This window comes from Thamnophis sirtalis, unplaced genomic scaffold (genome assembly GCF_051295495.1).
Source record: "Thamnophis sirtalis isolate CommonGarterSnake01/CBP01778 unplaced genomic scaffold, rThaSir2_p1.2 scaffold_3, whole genome shotgun sequence".
Taxonomy (NCBI): domain Eukaryota; kingdom Metazoa; phylum Chordata; class Lepidosauria; order Squamata; family Natricidae; genus Thamnophis; species Thamnophis sirtalis.
In genome coordinates, this window is record NW_028261383.1 from 75,379,404 (window position 1) to 75,394,500 (window position 15,097).

At 40.8% G+C, this 15,097-nt stretch overlaps 1 protein-coding gene across 1 annotated transcript in view; it reads left to right on the top strand.

Annotated features, from left to right (window-relative positions):
• DNAH1 (dynein axonemal heavy chain 1) overlaps positions 1-15,097 on the top strand; it is a 179,468-nt gene that overhangs the window by 158,424 nt on the left and 5,947 nt on the right. Inside the window, exons 61-75 of the mRNA XM_087709198.1 lie at positions 287-406; positions 1,022-1,171; positions 2,478-2,638; positions 2,773-2,998; positions 3,087-3,282; positions 5,375-5,526; positions 6,396-6,592; positions 7,020-7,164; positions 7,782-7,940; positions 9,380-9,511; positions 10,500-10,670; positions 11,319-11,498; positions 12,502-12,678; positions 13,298-13,468; positions 13,920-14,050. Of these exons, the coding sequence (XP_087565324.1) occupies positions 287-406; positions 1,022-1,171; positions 2,478-2,638; positions 2,773-2,998; positions 3,087-3,282; positions 5,375-5,526; positions 6,396-6,592; positions 7,020-7,164; positions 7,782-7,940; positions 9,380-9,511; positions 10,500-10,670; positions 11,319-11,498; positions 12,502-12,678; positions 13,298-13,468; positions 13,920-14,050 (2,468 nt within the window). The remainder of the gene's footprint in view (positions 1-286; positions 407-1,021; positions 1,172-2,477; positions 2,639-2,772; positions 2,999-3,086; positions 3,283-5,374; positions 5,527-6,395; positions 6,593-7,019; positions 7,165-7,781; positions 7,941-9,379; positions 9,512-10,499; positions 10,671-11,318; positions 11,499-12,501; positions 12,679-13,297; positions 13,469-13,919; positions 14,051-15,097) is intronic.

The following is a 15,097-nucleotide window of genomic DNA, read 5'->3' on the forward strand; positions in this document are numbered from 1 at the left end:
CAGAGAGTATCTTAACTGAACCTTAACTGAAGATATTCAGTTGTTCAGTTTGAAACAACCTGTCCCACTCTATAAATAAAAGCTGTGCAGGGATATCTTTAGTTATTCTGTTGTCAATAAAAACTTTACAGTGAATCAAAGGATAACATTACAGTGTGGTGTAAAATTCTACACATATTTTTGATTTCTATGCCATTAGCATGTAATTTACATAATGTGTGTACTTTACCAGATTTAGCTTATCTTGATGCATAGCAAACATGTGTTTTATGTTCTTCATATGCAGATTGCAGGTTTACCTAATGATACTTTATCTGTGGAAAATGGTATGATTACACAGTTTTCTCAACGCTGGACTCTATTTATAGATCCACAGGGACAAGCCAACAAATGGATAAAAAACTTGGTAAACCTTCCCTGTTGATATTATTAAACACATTTATTTGTACCAAAGGAGTTTTTCTAGCTGGCATTAAAGGCTTCTTCCTATAAACACTTGTTATTTCTTCCTCTTAAAATGTTTAATTTACAAATGACAAATCCTACACTAGAAAATTATATTCAGTTATAATTGAACTACTGATTATTTATACCATATTTTTATTTAACTTTTATCTTCATTTTTATAGTTTTCTTTTTGACTTCCCTAGGTGTTCTAGGGAAGTTCTAGAATGTCTAAGGTAGAAAATCAATTTCACCTATGTTCAAAGATCATGGTGATGAGAAGCAGTAATATGCAGAGTGACTGTAATTACTTTATTTTCTATAATTTATCAATTAGTGTACACCTTTCTGAAACCAGTCTTCAGAACTTTGCAATAGCATGGTCCCTTATTTCATTCACTATACTTTTGTGTTATGTTCCATGCAATATCAAAATTTACGTCAATACATTGATCCTTTCTCTCCACCTCCAATCCCATTTTGATCCATGTCTTGTCTTTGTTCCTTTCCACTTGCATATAAATCAGTCATCCAATTCCACCTCTACTGAGTTTCTTTGTACTCTGCTGTTTTTCAGGAAAAAGATAGTGGGCTAGATACATGCAAGCTCAGTGACCGGGATTTTCTACGTAGCTTAGAGAATGCCATTCGTTTTGGGAAGCCATTTCTCTTGGAGAACGTAGGGGAAGAACTAGATCCAGCTCTTGAACCTGTGCTGTTGAAACAGGTGACTCCTCCCCCCCCCCCCCCGTGTGTGTGTGTTTATAAGGTTATCAAGAATTGGCTGTTTCTCAGCAGCCACCATTGGATAAGCACGTCTAAAGTAGTGCTGAAATTAGTATAAAACTATATTCCAGTCCATCCTCACATCTTTAAGGCCAGTTTGCTGGTGACCGCCTACTGCCAATCACCTCCACTAGACTGATAAGATCGCATAGATTAGGCCTCCTCCGAATTCCATCAGCCAGCCAGTGTAGACTGGCAACTACTCGGAGGAGAGCCTTCTCGGTGGCTGCTCCGACCCTCTGGAACGAACTCCCCGTGGAGATCCGGACCCTCACCACCCTCCAGACCTTCCGCGCCGCACTTAAAATCTGGCTATCCCGGCTGGCCTGGGGTTAAAGATTCTAACCCCTACTCGAATTGTATGACTGTTGAGTTCTTAAATGATGTAATGTTTTTATGTTGTAAATTGTTTGTCCTTCCCCCACCGCTTTTGAACTGTGAGCCGCCCTGAGTCCCCCCAGGGAAAAGGGCGGCATACAAATAAAGTGAACTGTAACTGTAACTGTAACTGTAACTGTAACTGTAACTGTAACTGTAACTCTGTGTGTGTGTGTGTGTGTGTGTGTGAGAGAGAGAGAGAGAGAGAGAGAGAGAGAGAGAGAGAGAATCAAAACTAGAATGTTGCATATTGCAGCTGAGTTTTGTGCAGAAGGGAATTCCTTATTTTTTTCACTATCTGATATTTTTCTTCATAACAATCCTCTACCACTTGCCATCCCCCATCATTCATAACATGGAGGAAAGGAAGATGCCACTAATTTATGCTAATATTGTTATTGTACCAAGTAGTTTACAATGAGATAATGGAGTAAAATACAAGATTCATGCTGAGGTGCACAAATTATCAGTAATCTGCCTCTTATCAGAATAGCTGGGAACCAGGCATTCACTTTTGACCATGAATCTCCACCCCAACCACATAGATTGATTCATCCCAAATGATATTTTCCTCTAAATGGGATGGACAAATCTCACGGTTAAAATCAAGATTTTTAATATCCTAATTTTTATCATTAAAAAAATAAAGATAAAAGCAAGCATGGAAAATATAGAAAATAAAATTAAGAAAAATATAAAAGAATAAATGCAGATTAAATTTATTTGCAGCAGTTACAAACACATGTATTGTCATTCCTCCCCCATTAAGAGAGAAAATCATGATATTAAAATTGTATTATTGCTCCTGCATCACCACCTCTCTTTTTCATGTTTCCCTGAAATGTTTTCATGTTTCCCTGTTTATATAGACTTATAAACTGCAGGGCAGCATAGTATTGAAGCTGGGAGACACAGTGATTCCATATCATGATGATTTCAACTTGTACATCACTACCAACCTTCCTAATCCCCATTACACTCCAGAGTTATCAACAAAGCTTACCCTGATTAACTTCACCCTATCTCCCAGGTAATGGCAAATTACTCTCTCCTATATTAAATATCGAATCAAACTGTTGCCGTCATTAATGGATAACTATTTTTTTTTAATTTTCATTGTATTCTTTGACTGCTCTGCTTACTTGCTTGCTTACTTAATTACAGTGGCTTAGAGGACCAGTTGCTAGGCCAGGTGGTAGCTGAAGAACGGCCTGACTTAGAAGAAGCTAAGAACCAGCTGATTGTCAGCAATGCCAAGATGCAACAGGAACTGAAGGAAATTGAAGACCAAATTCTGTACCGTCTGAGCTCTTCCGAGGGGAACCCTGTGGATGACCTGGAGCTCATCAAAGTTTTGGAAGCATCCAAATTAAAAGCAGGAGAAATTCAGGTGCTTATTTAGGCTCCCCTCTCAAATCACTTGTTTCTTTTGACTTAAGATATATTTGCATTTCCGTTTGTCTTTCAATCTCCCACAGGCCAAAGTAAAGGCAGCTGAGCAGACCGAGAAAGATATTGATATCACTCGGCTGGAGTATGTCCCTGTGGCTGTGCGCACCCAGATCCTTTTCTTCTGTGTCTCAGACCTGTCCAATGTTGATCCCATGTACCAATATTCGTTGGAGTGGTTCCTCAATATATTTCTAACAGGAATTGCAAACTCGGAGAGAGCAGGTATTTTAAATGACTTACTTGTATATAATATCTATCCTTTCCCACCCAGAACAGTGTAGGTCTCTTCATGGTCTGAATGGCAATTTATGCATTACATAAGGGACTGAATATTCATATACAATACATTCAGAAAGTATTCACCCCTCCCCCTGCATTTTGACAATTTTGTTATGCTGCAGCCTGATTCTACAGTTGCTGAAATTCTTTCTTCTTCTTCTCAATAATCTATACTCAGTACCCCACAATGGCAAAGCAAAAACAGTATTTTATAAATGTCTGTAAATTTATTAAAAATAAAAAACTGAAATATCACATTAGCATAAGTATTCAAACTCTTGGCAACAAAGACGTGAAATGTAGCTCTGATGCTTCCCTTTTGATCATTGTTGGCATGTTTCTACACCTTGTTTAGCATCCACCTGTGGTAAATTAAATTGATTGGATATGATTTGGAATGGCAACACTTCTCTATAGAAGGCCTCACAGTTGACAATGGATACTGTAGCAGAGTAAAAGCAGTGAGGTCAAAGGAACTGCCTGCAGAGCTCAGAGACGGGATTATTAGAATGCACAGATCTGGAGAAGGTTACTATAAAATTTCTGCTGTGCTAAAGGTTCCCAAGAGCATAGTGGCCTCTATAATTCTCAAATGGAAGACGTTTGGCATAACCAGGACCCTTCCAAGAGCTGGTTGCCCAGTCAAACTGAGTAATCAGAGGAGAAGGGCCTTAGTAAGAGAGATGACCATGAACCCAAAGGTCACTCTGACTGAGCTCCAGAGATCCTGTGTGGAGATGAGACAGAGTTCCAGAAGGGCAACCATCACTGCAGCCCTCCATTGATCTGGGATTTATGGCTAGAGTGCCTAGATGAAATCCTCTACTCAGTGCAAATCACATGAAAGCCCACTTGAAGTTTGCAAAAAAGCCCCTTGAAGGACTCTGTGAGGAATAAGATTCTCTGGTCTGATGAAACTAAGATTAAACTGTTTGGCCTCAATTCTAAATGTTACGTCTGGAGGAAAACAGACCCTGCCCAACACCATCTCAACAGTGAAGCATGGTGGTGGCAGCATCCTGCTATGGCATCCCCATAGGGACTGGGAGACTGGTCAGGGTTGAGAAAAAACTGAATGCAGCCAAATACAGGGATATCCTCAGCAAAAACCTGTTCCACAGAGCTCAGGACCTCAGCTCAGAAACTCAGGGCTGAAGGTTCACTTTCCAACATGACAACAAAGCACACAGCCAATGTTGTAGAGGGGCCCAGTCAGAGCCCTGACTTGAACCCTATTGTACATTTCTAGAGGGACCTGAAAATGGCTGTCCACCAACGGTTGCCATCCAGCCTGACTGAGCTTGAGAGGATTTGCAAGGAAGAATGACAGAAAATCCCCTAATCCAGATGTACAAAGCTTGTTATGTCATATGCAGAAAGACTAGAAGTTGTAATTGCTGCCACAGATACTTCAACAAAGTACTGAGTGAAGGGTCTGAATACTTACGCCAACGTGATGTTTCAGGTTTTTTCTTTTTAATACGTTTACAGACATTTCAAAAATTCTGTTTTCACTTTGTCACTGCGAGGTACTGAGTGTAGACTAATGAGAAAAAATTAATTTCATCAACTGTAGAATAGGCTGCAGCATAACCAAAGTCACAAAAGTGAATGTGTTCTGAATACTTTCTGAACGCGCTGTATGTCTGTTCGCTCTTCTGCCTCCATTGAAATATTACAAATATTAAGCTATCAGAAGCAATGATGGTAGCTGCATTCAGTCTGCAATATGTGTACTATGTATGTCGACATGGGTGTATCCGGGGTGTGTTCACATGCTATTTTTCCCCTCACTGTTCTAAAAAACTACCCTTATGATTAAAATTCCAGATGAATGGATTATTTTAAAAAGTTTGGCATCTTCAGCAGTATGAGTTTTTCTCATAAAGAGTTTGTGCATGGCCATAAGGATGAGGCAAAACTTCAAAGAACACTGTTGCTTGCATGGACCATTTTTGGATAATAATCACCTCTAAGATTTTTTGCTTTAAGTCTGCATCATTTTCTGCATTCTTTTGTGAATTACTGCTTTCAGATACGCTGAAGAAGCGGATTGCAAATATCAATAAGTACCTCACCTTTAGCCTCTACAGCAATGTTTGTCGCAGCCTCTTTGAGAAACATAAGCTCATGTTTGCATTCCTGGTGTGCATCCGGATCATGATGAATGAAGGCAAAATAGACATGGTAAGAATAATGACATCTTCTGTTAAGGGCTTATAGATGGCTGTAAAATGCATCTGAACAAAAGAATGGGCGGTCTAACATGGTTAACACAGGGAAAACATCAGTTAATATAAATAGTAAATCAGATTATAAACTGGAACCTTCTGGAAGAATATTAGTGAGAAAATAAGAGAGATCTCCTTTACAAATGGCATTCTGAGCTTGAGCCCAGCTACCATGAACTAAGTCTTTAATCTAATTTCTGGCTACAATGGAAGGAATGTGTATATGCATTAATAACTGGTCAAGAAGTAATAATTTCTACTAATCACACAGAGTATAATGTGCCCAGTGGTGGGATTCAAATAATGTAACAATCGGTTCTCTGCCCTAATGACCAGCTGGGTAGGCGGCCTTGGTGGTCACGTGTCTGGGTGGGCGTGGCCAACTCCAATGTCACTCACATCAATGGGCGCTTCGCCTTAGCTCTTACAATGTAATAAAGGTTAACGGGAGAGGCAGTTTCTGTAAGCAGGGCAATACAGATTAGGCTAGAAACAACACCAGAATGTTTCTTTCCCTTACATGATTAGCCCTGTAAAGTGCAAAAAAACCAAAATAAGATTTCTTCCAACAACCGGTTCTCCGAACTGCTTAGAAAATTAACAACCGGTTCTCTTGAATAGGTGCGAACTGGCTGAATCCCACCACTGAATGTGCTCTATAAAAAGTTTTGCAAATGTTTAGATTTATAGGCTCAAAAAGAGAACATATCCATATATTTATGCTACAGAAGTGAACCAAAAATGAGTGTAATAAATAATTGTCACTCACGACAAACCTTCACACACAGACAACCCTCTATATCTTTTTCTAATTTCAATGCACAGGAGGAATGGCGTTACCTTATTTCTGGCGGCACTATAAAGATCATGCGAGATAATCCAGCTCCGGCCTGGCTATATGAAAGAGCATGGAATGATATCCTGGCCTTAACCAACTTGCACAATTTCTCCTCATTTGCAGATGACTTTGTGGCAAACCTGTCTGGGTTTCGCACAATTTTTGACAGTGCTGAACCTCACAGGTAATTTTACTTTCAATCTTCAGATTTGCTACATTTCCCAGTAATGCTATCGTTTAACACTAGTTCAAACTAGGGCACCCTTTGAGTCAAGTGTGAGTTCTGTTAACTTCAAGAACATAGTTACGGGTTTTTCTGACAGTAGTATAAATGTGTTTTATTACCATGTCTCCCAGAGTAGAATTTCAATTTTCCAATCTAATCTACCAAGCAAGATTCCCTGACAGTCCCGTAATCAGGTCTGATCCTGCTAAACTTTCTGAGATCAGCCATACTGGGCCAGCACGTAGCTGTGTATGCGGTGGTTATTCTTAATTAAAATCCATTTACGATAGTAATTATGTTCAGAAAAGCACTTGAGAAATGTCATGCAGTGGTCAACTGGATGTCTTTAGTCTAGACCTAACGTAAGCCCTTCTATTTTTTGCAGGGAGCCTCTGCCAGGCATATGGGACACCAAGCTGGATTCTTTTCAAAAACTGTTAGTCCTGCGCTGTCTGCGGGGGGACAAAGTCACCAATGCGATGCAGGACTTTGTGGCTGCTAACTTGGGACAGAGCTTTATTGAACCACAGGTAGCCAATCGTGCTTAATCACATACACAGAGGCTGAACAGCAGAGGTGACAGAAATTTTGGTTGACAAGACTTTGGCCTCCTGTTCTGGTCCTGTGTCTCTCTTTCCTTGCCCAACCTTCCTCCTCCCAATAGATGAAAGCACAGGAAGAAATTCTAAGCCCATGATGGTGAACCTATGGCACATGTGCCAGAGGTGGCATGTGGAGCCATTTGTTAGGGCATGTGAGGTGTTGCCTTGTCAGCTCCAGCGTGCACTGGGCAGCTGACTTTGGCCTTCGTTTTTGGCCATTTTTTCGCCCTCTGGAAGCTTCAGTGAAGTCTCCAGAGGGCCTCCAAGGAGGCGGGGGCATTTTCGCCCTCTCCAGGCTGCTAGAAAGCCTCTGGAGCCTGGGGAGGGTGAAAAATGGGTCCATCGCGTGCCAAAAGCGGGGGGAGGGTGTGGGGCGCATGCACAAGAACGGGAGGGGGTGTCACACACATAGAATTATGGGTGTGGGCACACCCACACACAACCCCCTGCACTCCCCCTGCTTTTGGCACGCGATGGCCAAAAGGTTAGCCTTCACTGTTCTAGGCAATAACAGTAAACAAAGAACTCTTTTTTATATATTTCAGACTGCAAACCTTTCAGTGGTCTTTAAGGAGTCTACTTCTACCACCCCGTTGATATTCGTCCTCTCTCCAGGCACAGACCCAGCTGCCGATCTGTATAAATTTGCTGAAGAAATGAAGTTTTCCAAGAAACTCTCAGCAATTTCTCTTGGACAGGGACAAGTAAGAGCTCGCACAGAAGCGCTTACCCTTTCAAGCAAACTTACAGGTCCAGACCGTGTTACGTTCATCCTCTGAAAGGCTGTATAAAATATACTCCTGCCACAATCCTGTTTCTAACTGGCATATAAGCTCCAGGCAGGCTCAGAGGCCCTTGTGATTCTTCAGGTGTCAAAGAGACTCTGGGCCAAGTGATGTTTGAATCCATTTCTTTCCCCAGCATTCAAGAGCATTATGTACTGACTTTTTATAGGTAGTCCTCAACTTATGACCGCAGTTGAGCCCAACATTTCTGTTGTTAAGCGAATGTTGTCCTATTTCATGACCTTTCCTGACACAGTTAGAATATTCTAGAATAGAATAAAATAACAGAGTTGGAAGGGACCTTGGAGGTCTTCTAGTCCAACCTCTTGCTTAGGCAGGAAACCCTACACCAGTGGTCTCCAACCTTGGCAACTTTAAGACCTGTGGACTTCAACTCCCAGAGTTCCTCAGCCGGCTTTGCTGGCTGAGGAACTCTGGGAGTTGAAGTCCACAAGTCTTAAAGTTGCCAAGGTTGGAGACTACTGCCCTACACCACTTTACACAAAGTTGTCAAGTGAACCATTGCAGGTGTTAAGTTGGTCACACAATTGTTCAATTGACTTTGCTTGTCGGAAGGTCTTAAAAGAGGATCACATGACCCCAGGACACTGCAACCCTCACAAATATGCATCAGTTGCAAGTGTCTGAATTTTAATCACATGACCATTGGGGATAAGTGTGAAAAACGGTCACAAGGCACCTTTTTTCAGTGCCGCTGTAACCTCGAACACTTACTAAATGAATTGTCGTAAGTCAAGGAACGCCTGTACTTTTGCTGTAGTTCAGGCCAATTTGATACATTCTCCAAAAATAACTTGATGTATAGCTAATCATTCTCTGATACCACAGCTTAATTTAGAATACAGAGGATAGTTTGTTGTTATTATTCTGAAATGATTTTGGGCACCAAAAATCTTTTCTATCTAGTATAAAACACCACACTGTGCACTGGTAGGTTTCAGTTCTATTTAGTGCCTGGACTAAAACTATTTTAGTTTCCTTTAGCCAACACTTTATGCTTCTCCCCCGTTTCTAATAAATGTAACTGCACAAAATCTTTGAAAGCTAAAAAGCCCCTCTTGTTGAATTTTCTTCTCCTAGTCATAGATGTGGAGAATTAGCATGCCCCCTGAATTGTACCTGATGATGTAATATTCTGTGTCATTGATTTTGTTTTTATTCTTTTTATGTTCATATTAAATCAGGAAAAAGGAAAAAGGAAAAAGTAAACTGTACTTAACATAGTAAAGAATTGAGGTGGGAGGAATGCGTTTATCCTTCCAATGGTGAAGAACAAGTCACGGTGTGTAAGGCGGGAAGCCGTGTGCTTTGTTCAGATGTCAATCTCTGTTATTTAGGGACCGCGAGCAGAAGCCATGATGCGCAGTGCAATGGAACGTGGGAAGTGGATCTTCTTTCAAAATTGCCACTTGGCTCCAAGCTGGATGCCTTCTTTGGAGAGACTCATTGAAGGCATTAACCCTGATAAGGTGAGATGCATATGGACTTAAACTGTCTCTCTTTAATATTTCAGCATTGAAAATGAGTTTCCCCTCATTTGGGAAGATTGTGCCCCGCACTTCAAGGCTGGAGGGGGAGGGCTGCAGATACCTGTGCTCACTGCTGTCCTCCCCCATACTTTAATTTGATGTCAAAATTTGTAACAGCTTTTTTGCAGGGATAAGAGAAGTTTCAAAGATTTTGACAATTTAAACTGACGTTATTACCAAGAAAGAAACAGAAATTTCTACTCTATTATCTCTGCGTGTTTGCCTAGTGTAGAAAGATTGCTTATTGCTGACCTAGGCACAGAAACTCTGAATTTACATTTCTTGTTCCTAGAATAAAAACTGTTTTCTTCCAAAGGTTGGACAGTGTTAGTAAATATTCTTCTTCAATCATTGGTTGCTAACCCAATGTATATTTTCAGTAAGAAAATAAAATATATCCAAACCTATCCTAGAACAGGGGTATCAAACTCAATTTCATTGAGGGCTGCAACAGAGTTGTGTTTGAACTCGGGGCCCAGGGTGGGCATGGCCAGCTCAATGTCAGTCATGTTGGGGGCGCTTGTGGTGGCCCAATCACTCTCCCTGTGAAAAGGGGCTCCCAAATGCATTTTCACAGGCAGAAGCACCACAGCCCAGTCCTTCACTGTTTCCATGGTGGTCCCACAGACCAGTTCTAAATACCCCATGGGCAGTATCTGCCCCCCAGGCCTTAAGTTTGACACCCCTGCCCTAGAAGGCTAGGAAAACTATTCCAATCTATTTTTAGACCTTTCCATGCTTTCTAAAATAGGAGAAATTCTTTAGGATGAATATCTTATTTTATTCCCCACCAAAGAGAAACATTTCTGTATGTCTGTTCAACAAGGGCTTTTTCTGATGAGAGAGAAACTGGATTCCAGTAGAAAAATTACTTTCTAAAAGTTTGGTTTCAGGTTACTGATGTCCTGCATCCATTTTTCTGGTTCAGGTACACCGAGATTTCCGACTTTGGTTGACCAGTTTGCCAAGTAACAAGTTTCCAGTGTCCATCCTCCAGAATGGATCCAAGATGACCATTGAGCCCCCTCGAGGAGTTAAAGCTAACCTGCTGAAGTCTTACAGTAGCCTGAGCAATGACTTCTTGAACTCCTGCATCAAAGTAAGGAATCCTACCCTTCCCTACTCCTAGACTACTCCTCCCCTCCCAAAAAAGCCCCCTTAGTGCTCTCTTCCTTTCACAACTTTGGTTTGAGCCGAGGTGGCGCAGTGGTTAGGGTGCAGTACTGCAGGCCACTTCAGCTGACTGTTATCTGCAGTTCAGTGGTTCTAATCTCACTGGCTCAGGGTTGACTCAGCCTTCCATCCTTCCGAGGTGGGTGAAATGAGGACCCAGACTGTGGGGGCGATATGCTGACTCTGTAAACCGCTTAGAGAGGGCTGAAAGCCCTATGAAGCGGTATATAAGTCTAACTGCTATTGCTATTGCTATTGCTCAGAACAGATTCAGTGTTCCTTGCATCTGCTGTTGTGGAAGTAATACATAGAATACAGAGGAATTCTTGGTCCTGTTCTCATTCGAACCTTTCCCTATTATTATTTCCCTATTTCTCCTTTGTCAACAGTTTATCCTCATGGAAGTATATTCCTTTGGTTGGAATGGAGTTCAGAAAAAGGCATTCACCCTTTCATTCTACAAAATCTGAAATAGGCACTAAAAAAAAAACCCCCAACCTAAACGTTCATATGCATGCACCATAACATTTTAGTTGTGGCCTTTTAGAATGACAAGAGATGTTGTGTTTTGCAGGTTAGCGAATTCAAATCCTTGCTCCTTTCTCTTTGCCTGTTCCATGGCAATGCACTAGAAAGGAGAAAGTTTGGCCCACTGGGTTTCAATATTCCGTATGAGTTCACCGATGGAGATCTGCGCATTTGCATCAGCCAGCTGAAAATGTTTCTGGATGAATATGAAGAAATCCCTTACAAGGTAGGCTCCCTAGTCTTGCAAAGGGTGGAATGAAGCAGAAGCCTGAGAATTTATGAAGCGAGAGGTTTGTCCTATTTCCGAATCCAGCTGGATCTTTTGCAGAAACATAACTTGTTTAGCTATATATTATTTTTTTATTTGTCTTACTTAAGATGTTTGGTTTGTAGCACTTCAGGCTAATAAAATCAAGAAATGGTGCAATAAAATTGTATCCGGAATGCAGGTGCTATTCCCTACCTAATGGAATAATGCTTTTCTTTCTACCTCAAGAGATAGCAAAAATGATTAAATAGTGCCTCAGTGAATTTGTAAAAAAAATAAACAAATAAATAAAATAGTGCAATAAAATGGGTAGCTTGGGGAAATTAAGAAAAGTAGTATTTAAAAAAAAAAACTTCTGCAAATGTTGCAACCATTGTACCAGGGAAGTACCACAGATAGCCTTAGCAGAGATTAGAGAACTAGATCTTGGAAAATGCAAGAACTCTTTAATTTAATGTTGATGGCTTTGAAATAGCTATAATTATAATTATGAATGCTATAACCAAATGTGCAATTTTCAGGTAGACTATAGCAATAAACAATGATTATTAAGCAACATTATATAAAGTCAGGCTGCCTAATAGCTGCTTTATAACACGGAGGTAGAGTAGCGTTTGAGATATTTGATTGTGATTTGAGCAAATCGATCGGGCGCTGCAAGAGACTTCTGAGTTTTCAACTATTGTGGGAATCTGGCTGGCATATTTTCCTTTTTGGAAGAGGTCCTAGGTAGATGAAATGTGCAGCAAAGTTGACCTGCACATATGTGTATGATGATGCTTTAACTTCGTAAATAGTATTTTTTCCCCCAAAATATAGAAAATCTGTCTGGTAAGACCTGCCTAGGAAAAGGGTCTTTGATTTTCTGTATATTGAATTTTATTGTTAACTGGTGAGGTTTTTGTTTGAAAATATTGGCTATAACTACAATCAATGCTTTCTCTGCTCTGGTGCTTTGCAGGTTTTGAAGTACACTGCTGGTGAAATTAATTACGGAGGCAGAGTGACGGATGATTGGGACAGACGCTGCATTATGAACATTCTGGAAGATTTCTATAATCCAAGTGTTCTAAATGCAGAGTTTTCTTACTCTGAATCTGGAATCTACAAGCAGATAAATACCTCTTATGACCTCAATGTAAGTTAAAGAAAAAAAATAGACAAACTGACCTTGTCTAAGCCCAAATTACTAAAGAGAATCAGATCCCAATAATAGAACAGGAAATTACTGAGAAATCCTAGAACTGAAGGGGTGATTGGAAGTAAAAAAACAAACAAACCCACAGACTTCCCCACTTGGAAATCTAGGCGAGATGGGCAACTTATTTGTTCCATAAATAAATAACAGAGAATCCCCTTCCATGTGGTTGCCAAGGGAATCTATATGGATGTTTGTAAAAATCCTAGGAGTCCAGCTGAATTGGAGCAAAGCTTTTTTATAATACTATGCAGAAAATTAAGTTTGTTCTTTTAAGTCTACATAGTTTGAATTATAGGTTCGGAAAGATTTTGGTCTGTCCAAGCTTCCAAATGGTTGTTATGCATCTTTCCAATGTATAAATTTTAATTAAAAACTAGGGTGACCAACCTAACCATGAGTCCTCATGTCACATTCAGGTGCGTATCTTGGTTGATTAGCTGTGCCAGAAACCCACGGTCTCACACTCACTGAGCAGCTTATTTCTTTTCCGCCTTGTCTATTTAAAATATTCATTCTTCTCCTTCCATCTTGACTTGCTTCCATCCCCTTCCCCAAGGGATACATCCAGTACATCAAGACCCTTCCCCTTAATGATATGCCAGAAATCTTTGGATTGCATGACAATGCCAACATCACCTTTGCTCAGAACGAGACCTACGCACTGCTTGCTGCAATTATCCAGCTTCAGCCAAAGACTTCAGCTGCAGGAGGACAAAGCAGGGAGGAGGTTTGTAAACTTGTTTTGTAAGGCTGGGAAGAGAGGACTGACAAGTAAGAGGCCATACATGCGGAGTAGTGTCAGAAGCCAGAGTTTAAGCAAAGCGCTGCTTCCAGTGACAGATAGCTGAGGTGTATGACAGGAACAGCTGTTGGACATGACTGAAGAATTATGCAATGAAATTATTCAACATGACTTGCATAATTTTTTAGTGGTCAATATTTATTGTTTCTTTGAAATGCAGCCCCTGGTCGTAGGATCCCATGTTTTAAGAAACCTATACAAATTCTAGGTTGAAATTCTAGAAATCAACTCATTGCTACTGAAGGAAGAAAAAGAGGGATAGGTTATATGACCCTAAAGCACAGTTGCAATTCTGAATGTAATCTAGATAATCTCATTTCCTTCCAACCCTGAGATTCCTCTGACATTTTCTGCCACAATTTTGTCTGTTGTCTAGATTGTAGAGGAGACCTCAAATGACATATTGCAGAAAGTACCTCAGCCCATTGACTTGCACGAAGTGTTGTTGAGATATCCTGTGTTGTATGAGGAATCTATGAACACTGTTCTGACACAGGAGGTGATCAGGTACAGTCCATGCATTCATTGAGCTTTCTGTATTTGGATAAAATTGTCAATTAACACTACTAGAAGAATCATAGAATCATCGGGCTGGAAACGTCTTCCAAGGTCTTCTAGTCCACAGCAGGAGTCCTTATACCAGTGATGGCTAATCTTTTGTTCCTCGTGTGCCGAAATTGAGCATGTGTGTGCCCACCCATAATGCAATTTAGCAACCAGTTCTCTGCCCGGTGGGCGTGGCCATATTGAGTGTGGCCTACTTGACCTCCTGCACCACGATGAGGAGGGGTTGTTTTTGCCCTCCCCAGGCTCAGGAGGCTTTGAGCGGCTGGGAGGGCGAAAATGGCCTCCCCCGGGCTCCAGAGGCCCTACGGAGGCTGGAAACGTGCCCAGACAGGGCTCTGTGTGCCACCTGTGGCACACGTGCCATAGGTTTACCATCATGGCCTTATACCATCCTGTATAAATGGTTGTCTAATCTTTTCTTGAAAACCTCCAGTGATGGAGCACACATGACTCTTTACACCATTTCTGACTGGTGCCCTCTGCAGACTTTCTCTGCTTTGCTCAGAATGAAAAAAACATGGTTCCATCTTTTGAGTCTCCAGGCATATGGAAAAGTAGTAGAGCTGCTGTTGCTATGCCTGATGCTCCCTCTGGTTCCCATGTCATGGAACTCAATGCTCAAGAAATAAAAAATCCTTTCATGTTGCCTACACAAAATATTCACTGAGCAGTTATCTGAGATAGTAGAAAAATGGTGATGATGGTGAAAATTGCAGTATAAATTGGAACGGTTTCCGAAATCAGACTATTTTTATGAATTGATCCATAGTATGGAGGAATTATTTTTTGTAGTCATATATCAACACAGTCTGATCTGAGACCCGATATTCCCCTAATATATAACTCTTAGGAAGCACCACAGTACTGTAGTTAACTGAAACTGAACCTATAGATTGAAACTTGTTTTCTACCCATTTGGCTTCTCTGGACAGCTGCATATATTTGCAACTGAATGCTGTCAGAGATTATTGTGTGTCCTACCCACAT